The sequence below is a fragment of the Marmota marmota genome, unplaced genomic scaffold (genome assembly GCF_001458135.2).
Source record: "Marmota marmota marmota unplaced genomic scaffold, marMar, whole genome shotgun sequence".
Lineage (NCBI taxonomy): Eukaryota > Metazoa > Chordata > Mammalia > Rodentia > Sciuridae > Marmota > Marmota marmota.
The window spans coordinates 4092423-4111679 of record NW_025999913.1 but is presented as its reverse complement, the minus strand read 5'-3'; the positions used below and the strand labels follow the sequence as shown (position 1 = coordinate 4111679).

Here is a 19257-nt window from a genome sequence, read left to right as displayed (position 1 = left end):
GTAACTCCACATCGTGTGCAACCACAGAATGGGATCTCAATTAGAATAAGTCATACTCCTTGAATGTATAATATGTCAAAATACACTCTACCGTTGGGACTGGGGGTATAGCTCGGTTGGTAGAGTGCTTGCCTCACGTGCACAAAGCCCTGGGTTCAATCCCCAGCGCCTCACACACACTCCACTATCATGTGTATCTGAAAAGAACAAATTCAAAACTTTTAAAAAAAGAAGTTGCCTTCAGGAGGATGGGGGCCTGGTCCCAGGGTGAGATAGGACCCTCCCTGTGTTCAGATGCTGGGAAAGAGGCCAGATGGGTGCTCCAAGGTTCTGGCACGTTTCCTAGACTTCAGAGAGATGTCCCAGCCAAAACAACGTCCCCAAGGCGAATGTTTGCAAGCCATCTGCCTTCGTGTTCCCCTGAGGGGCAGCTAGAGGCCCACTCACCCTTGCACCTGCAGGTCAGTCAACTGCAGACGGGAAATATCTTTAAAAATTGCATCTGTACCGAACGTCCCAAACTTCTTGTTATCATTTTCCCTGAAAAATACAGCTTGACATCTGTTTACATTTGCCTTGTTTTCAGTATCATAAGCCATCTAGAGAGGATTTGGAGTGTACTGAGGATATGTGTGGGTTCCAGACAAATACTATGGAATTTTTTCCCCCTCCCCCTCCTCCCCCTCCCCCTCTCCCCTCCCCCTCCTCCCCCTCTCTCCCTCCTCTTCCTCCCCCCTCCTCCTCTTCCTCCTCCTTTTTTTTTTTTTGCTAATGGGGATTAAAGGGACACTCTACCACTGAACCACATCCTCAGCTCTTTTATCTTTTATTTTGAGTCTTGCTAAGCGGCTGAGACTGGCCTTGAACTTGTGATCTTCCTGCCTCAACTTCTGGAGTCGCTGAGATCACAGGCGTGCACTACCACGGGCAGTTACAGCATTTTACAAGTCGAACTTGAGCATCCTCGGATTTGGGTGAGGTGGGGGGTGGGGGGTGGAGCCAACTCCTTTGGTACCAAAGGAGACTGAGAGGCTGAGATCTGGGACTGCCTTTAACTCGGGGAGCTGTGACCTCTCCCAGGCTTCAGAATTCTCTGAGAATTCAATAAAAGTTTGTATGGCCGGGTCCCACCTCCCGAGACCCTGAATCAGTAGGTCTGAAATTGAGTTTTCCACAAGGAACCCGGTGGGGGGGGGGGTGAATGCCTCTTAGTGGCTGGGTGAGCAGGTGGGTTGTCCACACCGAGGTTGTCCCTGACAGGAGGGAGAAGAGTCTCGGAGGCTGTGCCCTCATGGGGAAGGGCTGAGCCATCCCTCAATGCCCACTAACTCATTGAATCCTGCCCCTGAGTTCTGTTCATTTGTCACACAGCAAAAGAGAAGCCAGAATTCATGAGTGACCGTGAGAATAGATGGACAGGGCCAAGGCACGTCTGCCTCCATAGTTCATAGAGGCTGCCTGCTCCTACGTTTCAGAACTGCCCTTTTGGTGGACAAAACCCCCACTTCGGACACCCCACAGCATCCATGCTGGGGACCTTCTGTTTTAGGATTTGCTGGTGGGCAGTTTCATCTGAAGAGGGCCAGTTACTAGCTGGCTGACCCGGGCAAGGCATTTGAACCCTTATCTCTTCTCTGAGGGAGGACTAAGACCTTTTTTTGTTGTTGTTGTTTTGGTACCAGGGATTGAATCCAGAGGTGCTCTACCTCTGAGCCACATCCTCAGCCTTTTTTATTGTGAGACAGGGTCTCACTAAGTTATTCAAGGCCTCGCTAAGTTGCTGAGGCTGGCCTCCAACTTGTGATCCTCTTGCCTCAGCCTCCCGAGTTGCTGGGATTACAAGCGTGCACCACCACACCCAGCTGGAACTTTATGGTCTCAGCTCACTGGGCTTGGGTGAAGACAAGACACAAAAACCTCCCTTTACATTTTTCTACCACTTCTAAATTTCCCCCACTGAGCAGCCTTACTTTAATGTAGAAGCCTCATAGAAGCGCTGTTAGGGCCGCACTCAGTAGGACTTCCTGTAATCCCAGTGACCCAGGAGGTTGAGGCAGGAGGATTGCAAGGTCCAGACCAGAATGGGCAACTTGGTGAGATCCTTGCTCAAAATTAAAAATAAGAAAAAAGAGCTGGGGATGTGGCTCAGTGTCCAGTCCTTAGCACCCCAGGGTCCAGTCCTTAGTACTCCTCCCCCCAAAAAAAGAGCCATGCTAGTCCCGCGGGGAGGCAGGGCCGGTGAGCCTGCAGCCCTGGCTGGCCTCCTGGCCTGGGAAGCAGACGCCATTGTGCCCACTAATTCCTGCCCTGAGAGGAGGCGAGGCTGGGCAGCCCCCCGGGGCCAGCCTATCACTTCCACGTTTGGCTGCGGCTTCCTTCCCTTAAAGTAAGACGGGAAAGGAGTGACCACTTGTTCCTTATTTAGGACGTGGGCTTGGCGGCCTAGACTTGGAGGGACTGTGTTGTTGTTGCTAACGAGCAGCCTTCAATTATAAGTTTAAAATAAACCCGTCCCCCTCCCTGTTCCCGGCCTCCCTGGGGTGTTGGTAATGGAAAGAGAAAGGGCTGAGCCGCCCGGGGCCTGCGGCTCTGCACCAGGCTGAGGCCAGCGGGCAGCTTCGGCCTAGAGCCAGCTGGAGGCCCTCTGGCTGGTTGGCCCCTTCGGAGGAGCCGCTGGAGTCCATAAACATGGCAAAACGGCAGGAACCACAGACAGGACCTCTGGGTGACTTGTGGGATGTGGCTGCCTCTGCCAGGGGCTGAGGTGGGGTCGGTGGAGGGCTCAGGGTTCCGTGCTCCTCCTCCTGAGACGGGGCTGCACTTGGATCAGGAATGTCTCCCAAAGGCCCAAGGTTTGCAAGTGTGGTCTGAGGTGCTACTGGGAGATGGTGAGGCCCTTAGAGGCGGGGCCTAGTGGAAGGAAGTTAGGTCATTGGAGGCGTGCCTTTGAAGGAGCTACTGGGACCCTGGACTCTTTTGTTTCCTAGCTGCCATGCCATGAGAACTTCCTCACCACACGTGACTGCCATGATGTGCTGTCACAGGCCCCACAACCCATGGACCAATTGACCATGGACTAAAACCTCTGAAACTGTGAGCAAAAATAAACCTTTTCTCTTTATAAGTCGTTTTCTTTTCTCAGGAGTTTTGTTACAGTAACGGGATGCTGACTGACACAGATGGAGTGTCTCTTTAAGAGTTGTCTGCAGTTTTCTTCTGGGTTCATCTTCTGAACTATTTTGGGCTCTAGACCAGAGCTTCCCAAATTTTAATGTGCTCACGAATCCCTGGAGCTTTTTGTTAAGTCGTGGATGCTGACTCAGCACGTGTGTGTGTGTGTGTGTGTGTGTGTGCGCCTGAGGTTCTCATTTTTAGCCCACTCCCAGGGGATGTGGGTGCTGTGGGTCCCCAGATCCCACCCAGGACAGTGAACCTCCTCCTGGTGCCAGGTCTACAGGGTGGCTCCTCTCACCAGGAGACTGTGTGTGACAGGCCTGGCTTCAAGGGGGACTGAGCAGAGTGGGGATGTCTGATAAGCATCAAGGCCTGAGGCAGCCCCGAGGGACACTGAGGGCAGTGCTTTGAGTGGGAAGGTGACTGGGCTATAGAGCCAGAGCAGGCAGTGAAACCTGAGAGGTCTTAGAGGGCAGAGGCTGGGCCTCCCACCAGCGCCTGCTCCGACTGCTCCCTCTGAACACTGGTGGGTGAAGTGTCCCAGGGAGGGTCTGTACAAGGATGGGAGCCATGCATGCCAAGACGTCACAGAAGCTTTAATGACGCCTCCTGCCTGTTAACTCACCTAATTTACCCTGCAGTCCCGCCAGGCAGGCTCTGTGGCTTCCCCGTCTTAGGGCTGGGGACTCACAAGGCTGTTGGCCAGGACAGGGGCAGAGCTGGGATCTGCCTGTGAGCCCGCGGGGGGCAGACGGCTAGCTGTCTTCAGGCAGGGGACCTGAGTGTGGGATCCTTTCCCAGGGTCCCCTCCACCTGGACAGATTCCTGAGCCTGCCACAAGCCGGGGCCTCTGTGAAGGTTAAGGTCTCTTTCACGTGTGATGTTCTCTCCACTCATGAGAGGTCCCCGAAGGAGTCCTCTTCACAGGGACAGAAGCAGAATGGGGGTGTTAGGGGTGGGTGGGCCGAGGGAAGTGGGGCATTAGTGTTCAGTGGGTGCAGAGCCTCAGTTTGGGCGATGAGAACGTTCTGGTTTGGATGGTGGAGATGTCTGCCACCGAACTGTACGATTAAAAAGGCTAAGACGGTAAATTTTTATGTCACGTGCATTTTATCACAAACACAAAGATGTGCACAAAGATTCTGGTTTGAACTACCAGGGACCCATCAGAAGGGCTAGGCTTGGACATAAATCTACAGGTACAGAGTGGCTGGTGGTCACCTGTGGGTCAAAAACACTGCAGTGGTTTGGATGATGTCCCCCAAAGTGTGTGTTAAATAAAGGCTTGGTCACCAGCCTGTGGCACTCTTGGTAGGTGGAGGAAACCTTAAGATTAAGAGGTAAGGCCTAGCGGGAGTTCTTTAGGTCAACGGGGGGGGGGGGGAGTGGTTCTTTGAAGGTGATATTGGGACCCCAGCCTTTTCTTTCTTTTTTGGTACTGGGGTTTGAACCCAGGGGCACTCGACCCCTGGCCACATCCCCAACCCTTTTTGTATTTTATTTAGAGACAGGGTCTCACTGAGTTGCTTAGGGCCTTGCTAAGTTGCTGAGGCTGGCTTTGAACTTGCCATCCTCCTGCCTCGGTCTCTCACACTGCTGGGATTACAGACATGCGCCACCAAGCTCAGCCTGGAATTAGCCTGGACTCCTCCCGACCAGAAACAACAAGGACATTTGCTCAGCATCAATACCAGGCTCCTTTTCAGGTAACAGGCAGAACTGTAGATATGTTCGGTCTTTTCATTCCTAAATGCCTCTTCGCAGGGTCACCCTGACCCTGGGGACTGTGCTCTCTCTGCACACCCAGGTGGCTGGGGTTTGGGCTACAGTGCCTTGTTTATCACACCCCACAGAGCCCTTGGTCTTCAGGGACCAGGTGTGCAGCCCAAATTCTGTCAGGACAGTGACTTCATGCTCACAGCAGGGCAAATGTCTGCTACCATCTCAGCCGAGGGCTGTCCCTGTGCGTGCTTGTTCATGATCTCCCCGGCCCCGAGTTCTGTGGGTGTCAGGGCCTGGTGGGGGAAGGGTGTGTGGCCCAAAGAGGAGCCTGGAAGGCTTGGGACCGCAGGGCTACAACTAGCTGTGATCTGGCAGAAGTCCAGGACACTCTCCCATCTAATCCCAGCCACATGGGAGGCTAAGGAGCGAGGATGGCAACTTTGAGGCCAGCTTCGGCTACTTAATGAGATCCTATCTCAAAATTCAAGGCTGAGAACGTAGCTTGGTGGTAGAGCATCCCTGGGTTCAACCCCCACCCCCAAAATATAAATGAAACAAAAACAAAAAACCGCAACAGGATGGTCAGAGTGTGTAGCCTCACCTACAGTCAGCTCCCCTGACAGCGCCCCCTGAGGTTGCTTTTAAAGAAACACTCCAGAGGTAGCAGGTCCAGGACTTCACCTGTTGCCACTTTACAGTGACACATGCCCCACCATGTGGGCTTTGACCAGCCCTGGAGTCACTGTCCCCTTCCTTGGCTAAAACCCGCTTGCACGACTGTATTCTGAGCTCCCAGAGCTCTCCTTCCATCGGGTGTGGACTCCATCCCGTGCAGCTGGGTTGGGGGAGAGGAAAAGTTATCGAGGTGCAGCAGACGGACGGCTGGCTCAGCTGTGGATAACCGACGGTGGAAAGCGGTTGCAAGGTCCCCCCAGCTCTCGCCGTCACTGCGGACTTACCACCTGTCCACACTCTCTCCAGGCAGTGCCCACAGCTTCGGCCAAGTGGCTTTTCAAAAAGATGCTCCTGTGGCACAAGGCTTCCCGCAGATGGCCCACGTGGGCAGGAAGCAGCTTGCGACTTCCTGAAGGCACCTGATACCTGTGACCTGCGTGGAGCAGGCGGTAGGTTTGGGGACAGGATTAGAGCGAATCACAGGACAGCGGGACGGGCAAACTGCCGTTTTTAAAATATAACATTTATTGCTTAGATGGTTTGATACAGAACAGCTTTCTTTTCATTCTGAATTTGGAAGTTCTATACAACTGAGTACAAAGAGGAACAAAAAGTACCAAAACCAAACTTGTGATTCTCTGTTCATGTGGCATAAACCAGTTTTGTACATAACATGTAGCAGCAGTTTTTTAAGTTCCCTTTAGAAAAATATGAAATCTACACATTTATTATTGTTTCCTGTTTAATGCATGGGCTGAAATCACTAGGATCAACTTCCTTCTTGAAGAAAGAGAGGAGAGGAAAGAGACGAACGTATGATGAATCTGTCTGAAACTGGCATCCGGCTGCCACGTAGCTTCCCCAGAGCCGCGTGGAAGACAGCCCTGGGGTCTTTGTTTCTTTTGTTCACGCAGCCAGGTGTTTCATGTAGTGATTGAATCTCAGCATTGTGTCCATTGATCACAGAGAAAGAAAAAAAAAAAAACTTGCACCTCAAAAAACTTTTCAGAAGATCCATATATATATATATATATATATATATATATATATATATGCAAAAGCCCTGAGAGAAGGAGAAAGAGAATCAAACAAAATGTATAGAAACAAATTAGCTGGACATGCAAACTAAGCTATGATTCACCCAGCGTTTAAACAAATCACAAATTTCACAGTTTAATATAGGGGAAAGGGGGCAGAACAACAAACAAATAATACACTTGTCAAACTCACTAATAAAACGTGGCAAGACCTTATCGACTACGAGGGTACGGATCAAGGCTAAATAAAGCTTTAGATCAATAGTGATTATTGCGAGCTGCAGCCCCGGCGACCTGCGTGGCGGGGGGCTGACCCCTGCTACATCTCACCGCAGCGTAGAGTTTAGTCATGGCTTCTCCCCACAATATTGCGAGTTTAGTGTGGAGAGTCGCAAAGAAAAACAAAACACAAGGAACCCCAAATAATAATAACGACAAAAATAACAATAACAATTGTGATAATAATAATAAAAAAAGAACAACTAAGGGATGCATGAACTGGTTTCAACTTAGAAGGCCAAGGGATCATTGGTTCTGATCTGCATTCATCTCTACAGTAAATAAAATCGCACTTTTAAACTGGTTCATATATCCCAATACAGTTAAAAATCATATATACCTCATCGATTTTCCTTTCACATGCAAAGATATCACTTTTTATTTTTTCAAGACTATCCACCTTCCTTTGATGTCAGGGTGGTTGGGTTTTAGCTACAGGAAACTGAAATGGAAACAAAAGGGCATGTGTCTCTGTGCAAGGTTTAAGCCAAGGAAGAGTCCGTGGAGCCACAAGGGGCCAGTGGGGAGAGGCCCAGTGGAGGGGCACCTCCCCAGGGAAAGGCCAGAGGCTCCACAGGGTGCAGCAAGCAGGGGCCCCCGCAGCAGTATGGCTCGGGTGTCCTTAGGGGCTCGACTCAAGGGCAGGATGCTGGACACAAGGTCAGCGCTATAGGACCTATCGTTTTCGCTGCAGTGAGGGAAGTCTGTTGTCTGCACAGAATGCTCACGAATAAAAGGAATCCTACCTTTTTGCACCCAGCGGTTCGGGCCTCTTAAGGAACTAGTGACACCACATTGGTCTTTAAGCACCAACCCCACGTCGCAGGAAGGTAAATAGAAATCTCTCCTCTTAACCCTTGCATGTAGTTTTATTACCAGTAGTAGTATTTCCTCACTTTTCAATGACAGTAGCACAGCCGGGGGCAAGGCTTGGACTGGGCTTAGCAGGAAGACTGGGATACCTTGCTCACAAGTGACAGGACTGTCACCACCTGGCTTCCTCAAAAACCACCCCTGTGGCGCCCCCGGGCCTGACCTGGCGTCTTGGATGCCTGTTCCCTGCCGCACATGCAGCCTTGCTCTCCCCGATCCGAGCCTTCCTCAGCTGTGTTCCGGGGGCCCGGCCCCTGCTGGAGTCTGCAGCTGCGGAAGAAAGGCCTGTCTGAATACAGTAGAGAGCTGTCACCGGAGCGTGCCCAGGAACCCGCAGGGGCAGGTTCCGTGGGGACCTGGGGGTGGCCACACAGGTCTCCAAGGACAAATATTGCCCATTTGTTTCTGCTGACTGCAGAGCCCAGCAAACTGATGAACTAACAATAACAATAATATTAATATTAATAATAATAATAACATATACCTAATGGGAAGGGGGAAAATCAAATAGACAACATCCAGGTACGTTTTCCATAGGTTAAGTTGTTGGGGAGGTAACTCTTCTCTGTAGATTAAGAATGGATGTCTTGGAACTTGAAATAGTAACTATTTCTAAGGTGGAAAGAGTAGAAACAAATATGAGGTTGAAGCTAGAGATCTTTCCTGATTTTGGCTTGAGCTGCCTTGGAAACCTTCATCGACCACATTTCCTAATAACAAGGACCAGATCAGCTCCACTGTGGAGCAAACAGGGAAAAAGAAAGAAAAAGGAAGGTCTTTGAGAAATCACATCACATCCATCTTCCCTCTGGTCATTTACATGAAATTATGAAATTCACATCATTTTCTTCCAGTTATTGGCTACGGGTATCCCAGGGCATTTTTTTCCTCCTGTTCCAGCTCACAGAACAAACAGGACTGTCACAGATTCACAGAAACAAGCTCACACACATCGATACTAAGGGTAACATTAATGCTTAAATGAAGAGGTCCTCCCCAGACAATTCTTTAAAATATCTGTCTTGTTAAAGTTGTTTTGGGCAAACACAACCCCCATGGTGACACGGAGGCTCCGTAAGTAGTTAAGGCACTGGAATCGGCACGTACTGCGGCCTGCAAGGCGCCCGCAAGGCTATGGCACAGGGCCCGTGGCCCGCTAGGCTCCTCCTGCCCTCCTGCTGGCTCCTCCCGACAGCCGAAGGACAATGACGAAATCTCCTGAAATGCAGCTCTGAGACGCTGTGCTCCGCTGGCTTGTCTGTGCAAGGGCGAGGCGGGATGTCACTCCATCCCCAGCAGCTGGGAGGTGGCCTCGGCCGGGGCCAGCGCGGGGTGGGCAGGCCTCTTGCTGCACAGCTCCAGCAGGTCTTGCACCAGGGTTTCTGGGCCCTCGGGGTCGGGGTCGCCCGGCGCCTGCTCCTTGGGGGCCGCCCGCCCCTTCTCCTCCCGGTGGCCGCAGTCCTTCCTGGCGCTGGCCAAGCTCTCTTTGCGGCTCCGGGTGACGGCGACGTGGTTGCTGGTGCTGGGAGCCGACTCGGCCTCATTCTCTGAGACTGGGTTGTTGCCGCTATGGGTGGACTCGTCCTCGCTGTCCTCCTCGGGCCGCTCTTCCTTGTCACTGTCCTTGCCGTGGTGCTTGCCGTGCCGGGCTTTCTGGTGGATCCGCTGGTGCCGGACCAGGCTGTGCTTGAGGGTGAAGGTCCGCTCGCAGGTCTGACACTTGTAGGGCCTTTCCCCTGAGAAGGGAGAAGAAATCCGTCTGTTAGCCCAAGGCCACTGACCCTGCCTCCCCGATGGCAATCAGGACAGCGCACCCAGGGCCAGGACTCCCCCACTCAGGGCCAGCCCTTCTGTTTGGCGCAGGGGACACAGGAGTTCCAGGGCCACATCCCCTCCCCTTTCCTCAGCCCAGGAGTTCTACAACTGATCCCGAAACCAAGATCCTAGAAGCAGAAGCCTCGGATATGCAGTCTGACCTGGCCCAGAGAAAAGCATCTCGTGGAAGGCCAGGATGGTCCTCTCCGGGGCCCACGGGGACAGCAGCTCCTCCTAAGTCAAAGCACAGATCTCTGTGTTCCAAGGTGGAATTTCCCAAAGGCTCAGAGACCCAGCGGCCAACAGCTGAGAACAGCACCTGTCAGCAGCCCAAGAACATGGCCCTGCTGAGAGCCAGGCCTGGGGCTCTTGGCCGCGAGCACAGGGCCCAGTGGACTGTGCGGAGGCTGGCTGGGTGTCGTGGCCCATGGGCCGCAGCTGGGAAGGGAGGAAAGGGGAGACCAACAGGGCCTGGCAGGGTTTCTCTGGGAGGGAAGGACGGATGGCCCTGCCCAGGTCACCTCACTCTCCTACACTCTCCCAGTGGCCTGGGGCTCTGACTCCGTCACTGCTCTGGGACCGAGGTGGGTCCCCCTCGCCTCCCCTTGGTGGCCCGGGCCCTCCTCACCTGTGTGGGACCTCATGTGCCTGGTGAGGTCCTGCAGGGACCAGAAGCGCTTGCTGCACACGCTGCAGACCTTCTTCCTCTTGTCCGCCTTGCTGGCCGCGCTCCTGGGGGAGTCCGTCTTTGGTTTCTTGTCATCGTCGCTTTTCTCTGAGGACCTCTTCTCGGCTGTGCCCTCCCCGTCAGAGGGGCCCTCTGTCTCCTCGTTCTGCTTCTCCTCGGAGGCCTCCCTGGCGCCTGGGGCCGGCTCCACTTCAGGGGGTTCAGTGGGCTTCTCTTCAGGCTCAGAGGCAGGGACAGACGGTGGCCTCTCGGCTGCTCCGCCAGCACCCTCTCCCTCCGAAGGCTGCGTCTCCTCCTCATCCTTGGGCTCCTGGTGGCCGTGAGCCTTCCGGTGGCGGCTCAGGGTGCCCAGGAACTTGAAGCTCTTCCCGCAGGTGTCACAGGCGTGCTTCTGGTCCTGCTGGGCAGAGCCCTGGCTGCCCACGGGGCCTGCCTCACCCTGCAGCTTGAAGTCCATCAGCTTGCTGGCCAAGTCGAGGTCCAGGCTCTTGTTGCTGGCCGTGTCTTCCTCCGGCCCGTGGGCCTCCCCAGCGCTCACCTCCACGCCACACTCTTCCTCCAGCTCCTGCTTCTCCTCTGCCCCTTTCTCTTGCCCCTTCCCAGGGGAGGCTGCCTCTGCCTTGGCCTCCTCCACAGGAGGATCCGCTGCAGCCTGGCTGAGCTCCACGGCTCCCTCTGATGGCAGCTGCTCCTTGTCCCGAGCGGTGAGGTCCAGCACCTCACCTGCCACCGCCAGTGTTTCCGAGTCTGACTGGCTATCTGTGTGAGCAAGCACAGCAGGGAAGGGGTTCAGATGGAATGCACAAAGCATGTGCCTTTGAAGGGCTCTACTGGGACTTGGTTGGATCCACCCTGGTGACCTGGGCCCCAAGCTCAGTGAGGATTTCTCATCCCCGATCCTCGTCACCCCTGACATCCCTCACGAGGGCCAACATGAACCTGGAGACTTAAGGAGGGCAAACCAGCCTCCACATCCCTGCAGGAGGTTCCCAGGGCTGGCTGTGCCTGGACTTCCTGGCCTCCACTGCCCCGCCCCAGGAAGGTGAGTGACTCAGGCAGTGTAGACAAAGGGCTGCAAGATAGGAGAGGGTGCATTCCAGAGACTGGTGGCACTAGGGAAGTTGAGAAAGCCAAGTTGTAAGTTATCTTTCCAGTGCAAAGAAATTATATGAACATGCATCACACACAGGACCACCCTCCCAATCCTCTCAAACGTGGTCTCTGATGAGTCCCATAGAGAACGACCCTGAGCGTGAATTCTGTGTTTATAGCGCACACCCTCTCGCCTGCCAGCTCATCTCTAGGTAGAGGTCAGAGGCAAAAGGAGACATGCACACCTGCAGCACCGGAGGGTGGAGAGACATTCCACAGGGGAGGACCACCTTTATGCCAGGAGAGCAACTGAGGAAGGCAGGAGACCCTGAGGGGCTGTGGAGGGGGGGGTACGAGTGGGGACAGGGACTTGTGGGTGGCAGGCATCTCACACTTCCTGCCTCTTGCTTGTTCCAATTTGTCCTCTCTCCACAGCAAAACTAGACGGGGAAAGTCCACTGGCTTTTAATGACCTTCTGAAGAGAGAGCACTGTGGCAACTGTAGTGACGCCAAGCAGGTCAGAACTGAATGAGGACTTAAGGACTCTAAGTATGTGCTGTGACAGTGAGGCAGAAGCCGGCAGGGCCTACTGGTCAGGTGTAGATTCATGTCCAGTTCTTCACCGTAAGCACTCAGAGGCGCCTTGGAGTCAGACAGACAGAACCCGCTGTTCCCAGCACATGGGAGGTTCACGCCCTCAACACGCCCGTCTCCGACCACAGTGCTTGAACTGAGCAAAGATTCACACACCTAACCTGATTCTTGCTTGCTGGGGCCAGCCACCCCACAATGTTACCCCAGGCCCTTCACTCCTCTTCAATGTCACATGTCCCATTACCTGCCATCAAGGTGGTCCTGGGGCTGGGATAAGGAGCTGGTATTGCCTCTCCCAATATCCTCAGAGATGATACCTGCTCTTCACACCCCTGGAGTTTGGGGCTCACCTGCAACCATCTCTGTGACATTCTACCCACGAGACTGCCTTGGTTTTACTCCGACCGCTGTTGGGTATCAAGACATGTCAGAGGGCAACATGATTCATGTTTTTATTTGACCAGAACTAGGACTTCTGAGAGATGCACACCAACGTTAGGGCACATTTCAAGGAAAATTCAGATGCTCATTTTCTGGAAATATTTGAATAGAGAGCATCTCCAGAATGGATTTTGGATAAACTCTGCAACAAAAATGCAGCATGCTTAACTTATTTGTTGGCTTTGTGGGTAATCTGTTTAAAAAGGTTTGATCTCTAGTTACTTCCACTTTGCTCCAGTATATCCTACACTATTTCTCTTAATTTTTTTCAGTAAAAAAAAAAAAATTTAAAGAAAGGGTCTTGTGGGGCTGGGGTTGTGGCTCAGTGGTAGAGCGCTTGCCTAGCATGTGTGAGGCACTAGGTTGAATCCCTGGCATCACATAAAATAAAGATGTTGTATCCATCTAAAACAAAACAAAAAAAAAAGAAAGGGTCTTGCTCCTCGCTATGTTGCCTAGGCTGATCTTTAATTGTGGGCTCAAAGAATCCTCAACCTCAGCCTCCTGAGCGGCTGGGCCCATACCACATCCTGCGCAAGAATGAACTGCACAGAACATATTTCAGAAGATAGACCCAGAAAAAAATCAAAATAAATTCTGAAACACTAAGACCACACCATTCCACTCCCAGGTCCTTCCTTAGGGTGGATAATGGAAGGAGAACTCTGCTCACTTCCTCTGTGAACAAAGGAGGTGTGGCTGTCTTCCACCAAACTTCCGCTAGGGGGAGTGTTTTAGCCCCCTCAAGTTCCAAACAACTTTTGATTCTTGGGAACAACAGACTTAACCTGTTCACATATCACTAATATCCACCTTGAAAGGCCAGGTCCTATTTTGACCCTCTTCAACACTCACATTGCCAAATACAGGTAGCGAGCTGATGGCTTTGTATAAGCAATGCTACTTTAAAAGCAAGCACTGATTTTCTGCCACCCATCCGTCCCTCTTCTCTATGGGGGGGGGGGCAATGGGAAAAAGCTGAAGAAATCCTGATAGGTAAGGAACCCACAGCTCCCCTTGCGGGACAGCACACATCTTCCTAGGTGCTCCAGTTAAGGATCTCCTGCTCCTGGAAATGAAACGCTACCTGACGAGGCAGACATGATCATCTAAATAATTAATCTGATGGGTAGAGCTGTTCTGTCTGCGCTTCGCCTGATGACTGGGATCAACGCTGCGGTCCAGTCCACAGGGACACATGGGATTTTGGGGTTGGCATACGTACCACCACTAAGGGAAAAGTTTAAAAACGTTCATGTTTATAGTCCTACCCGGCTGCCTTTACCATGGCTCTTCTAGACAGCGTCCAAGGAGAACCCAGGAGGGCATCCTTCAAGCGCAAAGGGGGCCAGGCACCTCTGCCCAGCAGAGTGCAGTTTCAGTTTAAAATTCAATGCAGCCCTCTGAAAGGAGAGCCGCTTCCCCACTACAGCATTTTTAGCACCATTTTGGGGAAAATATCTGAGGTGCATTTTCACAAAAAATCTTATGGGACTGAAAAAGTCACATGGACATTAGAAAATATTAGAGATTTTAAGAAAATGCAGTCTAGGCATATAAACTTAGAAACCTTGAGAACTTCCTGGGTAATTCCCTGACTTTAAAAAATAGTCTGTTTCTCAAAAGTCTCACTTTTAACTGCCCCGGAGGGAGCCCCCCAAACCCGCATCATGCCCACCTGTTTGTAAATCTCTCCTTGAAGTCCCAGGATTGTGTGCCTCCCTGACCTGCTTTCTTTCCCTCCTGAATCTCAGTTTCTTCTCACCATGAAATGTGACCATAATTAAACCAGACCTATAACTTCTCTCGGCTGGTTTCACATTACAACATTCAGTGACTTTTCGTTTCCCAGAAGTTTTGTCCCTTTACAGAAAATCTACACAACTTCTGGGGCAGGGCCTTGAAAAAACAAAACTTGTCACTGTAAACTTGAAGCCAAATGCACCCAGAGGCCAACGTTTGGTGCTGAAGCAAAGCTCAGAGTGTACATCTTGATTCAGCTTTGTATCTGGGGATCCACAGCCACCCCCGGGGTCAGCAGCATCCCAGGGTTTTCCTTCCGTATGGGAGGGACGCTGGGTGCAAAGCGAGCACGCGGCACACGGTGAGGACTCTAAGACTTGTTGGTAAAACACGGGGACCCAGCCCCCGCCCCTTCACCAGCTGTCTTCCCTCCTTCGGAACTGATGTGGAAAGGATCACATGCTGCTTTGTAAAGCGTTCTGGACCAACAGGTGCCCTGGCAGCCGAGGGTTAAACATTAACAGGAAGGTCTGCAGGAAAGCGAGCTCTGTGGGCAGCCTGGCGGGCCTCCTGCCACTTGGGCAGCAAGTAGACCATCCTCGGCTCACAGGGCTCTTCCAGGGGCAGGGTGCTGTGGGCATCACAGCTTTCTTTACTCGGTAAACTGTGTGGAAATGGAGTCAGCAAAACCAGCACTTGAGGAAGGGCTGGGCAGGTCAAGGGCGCTTGGAATCTTTCTCTTGGGCTTGGTAGGAGGTATGTGGAAGGCAGGGCCGGTTCCCCCCAGTGGGATCAGTTCTCGATCTGGAAATGGTACACACTCACTCCACTGTGCCCCATTCCCTCTGACCCCGAGGTAAGGACTAATAGTGTGGGCTGCCTCCTATGCCACACCACGGGCACAATTAAACTCCAGAAAAACAGAGCTGGGGGAACCACCTTGGCTTGGCTTCAAGCAGTGGGAGATCTGGAGACGACAAGCACTGAAGGTCTGCAGAACCGAATCCAGTATTCACACCACCCTCACTGTTCCTTTTGTAAGTCGTGGTGACCTGCAGTAGCCTATTGTCGTTTGTTCTGGGGGTGGTGTGTCCCAGCAGCCTGGGACGATGGAGGGCATTGAACTGAGGACGTGGGTAAATACAGAAGCCAAGGGAGAAGGGTGGCGGAAGCTGAGTGGGCAGCTGTTAATTGCTCTGTAGGGTCTGGGGGAGGAGCACACGTCAGCACAGAGAGTCACACCGGGTTCAGGTCAGGCAGAGACATGATTAAAGAAAAGACATGCAGAGTGCTTCTCAAACAAGGACAGTCTTCTATTGGAAGAGAGTTACTGAAAAGAAAAACACCCCACCTCGCCCCACCCTGGAAGGGCTCAGCACCCCCAGTTCCTATAATAATACACGGATGTCCCAGTAAGCCCCTCCCTGCTCCAGGATGCTGCGGAGGCTGGGGCTCCCCAAACCTTTAAGGTTTCACATTCCTTTTAGAGGTGTTCATACCCAGAGCTACAAAAACTGTACACCTCCCACAGATCCCACCGCCCAGCACTAGGAACAAAGGCCACCTTCTGCTAGGAGGGTGTCCATCTTCCCTAGCCACTTCCACAAGTCACCTAGGGGCACTGCCATTGGTTCCCGAATTCCCTGGGCTCCTGGCTCCGTCGTCTCGTAGTCTAGGCCCCTCTGACCCAGGAGCCGCGCTCCCAGTCCTCAGCACGCCCTGAGCTGGCTGCGGCTGTTGGCGGAGCCCGGAGCAGCGCCCTCCGCTCTCCTCCTCTCTGGTTCTCCATCACCTGGAGGCACTACCTGTGCTATCATGGGATCCAACATCACTCTCTTTTGGGGGGATAAGCCCGTTTCTTCTCAGGGAACAGGTGGTAACTCCGTGTTTGCGCAACTGGTGGCGTTCACAGTTAGATTTGGTAGAAAAGAAGGCATCGCATTTTTGACAAGGGAAGGGTTTCTGACCTGAAGCAGGAAAAAAAATATATATTTATCTGGCTTTCTAATGCAATGAAAAAGAAAAATCGCTTTTGATTTATTCTCTTGGGATTACTGGCATTTGCTCTCCCCCACCCTCCACCCCTTCCTTTTAATAAACAAAATTCATTAAAAACAAAACAAAACACTGAGAAATACCAAAGACTATAATGATAATGATAAATTTCCCTCATCTGAGTGAATTGGAATGAGCTTTTGTCTTCAAAATACTAAAAGAAATTCAACAGTGAAACCAAGATATATACGTTTAAATAAAGTGATGGCATCAGCATTAAAATTAAATAATGACAACAAAAAATAAGAATGAAGGGATTTCAGACCCTGGTAAGACAACACCTGTATTAAACCACAAAGAAAACACAGTGATTTCTAGCTTGTCGAATAATACAGATGCTGGGGACCCCAAGGGGACGAGGAGACAGGCTCGGGCCTCCCGGAGGGTTCCCGAATCCCTGGGTCACCTCAGGGGCCCATGGGAGAAGTCAGGGAGTGCCCCCTTCACGCAGCAGGTCCCCATTCTAGCCACAGGTGGCTGTGGCTTCCCATGGGGGGCAGGAGCAGTGCATCTTCCTAGGACCCCACCTGTGCGACTTGTTGGGACGTACTGCGGTGACTTCTGCCCAAGGTCACTGTGGTCCTCACGGGCAGAGCCTGGAGGTCTTCTTGTCCCATTAAAGATTCTTTGCTCCCCCTGGTCTGAACTCTGGCTTGGAAATACGTGAGTGACCAACACATAAGCAAGTCTGCTCACTCCATAGATGCTCAGCAGAGGACCCCCCCTCCCAAGTCCCAGCTCTACAAATGGGCAAATGGCTGAGAGGAGAGGCCCTCCTTCCCTCCCCAGGGGAGTCTCTGCTTTGGTCGGCCCATCCTTTCCTTTTATTTGGATTCCTTTTGTACTGTAAATACCACTTGCAAAATGCAAGTGAAGCTCCTCTGATACCATCCCATGTTTGTGTGGATGAATGGGAGGGCAAGGGCTGGTGGAGGTGGGGGTGAGAAAGGGGAGGAAAAGAGGAGAAAGGGGAACAGGAAGAGGGGGAGGAAGGACAGAGAAAGAGGAGGAGGGAGGGAGTTAGAGGGGAGGGAAAAGGACAGAGGAGGAGGGAAGGATGGAGAGGAATGAGAAGTCCAATAGGGAGAGAAACGGGTGTGGGGGGAGACTGAGAAAGAAGGGGTGGGACAGGAGGAGGAGGAGGAGGAGAATGATGAAGGAGGAGAAAGGGGAAGGATGAGATGGACGAGGCAGGCTTCAGGAGAGAACAAATGGAGGTTCATCCTTTGCTACGTCGCTAATTTCTTCTTTCTCCCCCAGTCACACACTGTAGATCCTAGTGTCCAACCTCACAGTGGAAAAGATGTCAGATACTGAACCTTGGGACGGCCAGGGCCAAACACAAGCGTCCAGGTCTGCAGGAAGAGCCGCTAGCACAGCTCCCTGGAGACACAAATCACAGACCTTTGGCCTTCGGTTTAGATTAGTGTTGTAATGTCCACTGAGCCTGGGCTGGGGCAGTGCTCAGGGTCAGGGGCTTGCTGGAGTGCTCAGTAAGGCCTGGCGCCTGGGGTGAGCGGAAGGGCTGCAGGTTTCCCAGGACAAGGAAGGAGCAGCACCACTGGCACTGCCAGGCTGCACAACTCCAGGTGGCGCTGTTCCCAGGACATGAAGACATGTGGCCAGCAAGACTGAAGCAGCAGTGTGGCCAAACTTGTGTGCCAGGAGTAATCCAAGACATTTATTCCTTTCTGAGCTCAAAGACTTTAAGACGATGCTTCCCAATCTCCTTTGGAGCTGGTTATGAACACAGTCAGGCTCGGGGTGTAGCTCCGTGGTGGAGCCCTGCCTAAGACGTGCAAGTCCCTATGGAAACCCAGGAAGGGCTGAATCAGAAATCCAGGATATGGTACGTATACTTTTGGGGAGCCACACAAAATAGTGGAGAACCCATCAATTGCTCAGAAGAGCCCCTCTTTTTGCAAGTGTTTGTTGCTAAACGTATATTTAAAAAAAAACCCACATTAATTTTTTTAAAAAATCATGCTTTTGTGCAACTAGTTGTAAAGTACTGGTGTACCTTCTAACTTATTTCTTGCTATTCATTAAGAATTGAATATAATATTTAAGGATTTCAAGTAGGAATAAAATACTGCTCCTTTAACATTTTATTGTCAAAAGGCAGTATGGAGTCAAGTACAGTGGTGCACACCTGTAACCCCAGCTTGGGAGGCTGAAGTAGGAGGATCACAAGTTTGAGGCCAGCCTTTCAATTTCACGAGACCCTTTCTTAAAATACAAATAATGTATACATTATTTGTATACAAATAATGTATACAAATGGGAATGTAGCTTGGTGGTAGAGCACTCGTAGGTTCAATCCTCAGGACCAGAAAACACAAGCAAAAAAACAAAACAAAACAAACAGAAACACCTCACATTTCATTTCATTGCAAATGTCCTTCTATTTTAAATAGCAGTGGTCTCTATGGATAGCAGAAATATTGAGCCCTTTTAGTATTTTAAGACAGGTTTTAAAAACCCTTTTGGCTGATCACCTACAGTGGAAAGTTTCACATGATTTGATTAATGTGGTAACTGCCCCTCGTTACTACTTTAGAAGGGGTGTTTGTAAGAACATCTGTAACAACAGTGAATCCCCCTGGTACCCAAGGGTCATCCCTCGCCCCCAACCCCAACCCCAAGCCAGTCATCCTCTGCATAGACCAGCTCAGAAAGGAAGAGACACGTTGCGTGGAATGGTCTTCTCTGGAAGGCACTGGGGCAAGAATGAACAGGGAGAGCGAGTTTGCCAAGGAGATCAGGACCTTGGCTATCAGGACCAAGAACACAGATCTGGAAATATTTCTGTTCACTTCCCAAAGGAAATCAGGGTTCGGAGGGGAGGTTGGGACCTGGATGGCAAACCTTGCAGCTGCCTTTATTTCTGTAACAAGACAACACAGCTCGAGGCCCCTGGTTCCTGCCGCAACTCCTCTACCCTCGAGGCGAAGGTGTCTTCCTTTTGGTATTTTTTCCTCTACATTTGGCAGAGGTGTAAAATAAAATAAAAATAAAAAGGGCCGGGGATGTGGCCCTTGGTGGTAGAGCACGCCTCTTTCTTCAAC

The 19257-nt window shown here is 51.7% G+C and overlaps 1 protein-coding gene across 1 annotated transcript in view; it reads right to left on the bottom strand.

The window, feature by feature from the left end:
• Positions 1-6073: 6073 nt before the first annotated feature.
• Rreb1 (ras responsive element binding protein 1) overlaps positions 6074-19257 on the bottom strand; it is a 71303-nt gene continuing 58119 nt past the window's right edge. The window contains 3 exon segments of the mRNA XM_015493981.2: positions 6074-9496; positions 10204-11022; positions 15940-16101. Of these exon segments, the coding sequence (XP_015349467.2) occupies positions 9042-9496; positions 10204-11022; positions 15940-16101 (1436 nt within the window). The 3' untranslated portion in view covers positions 6074-9041.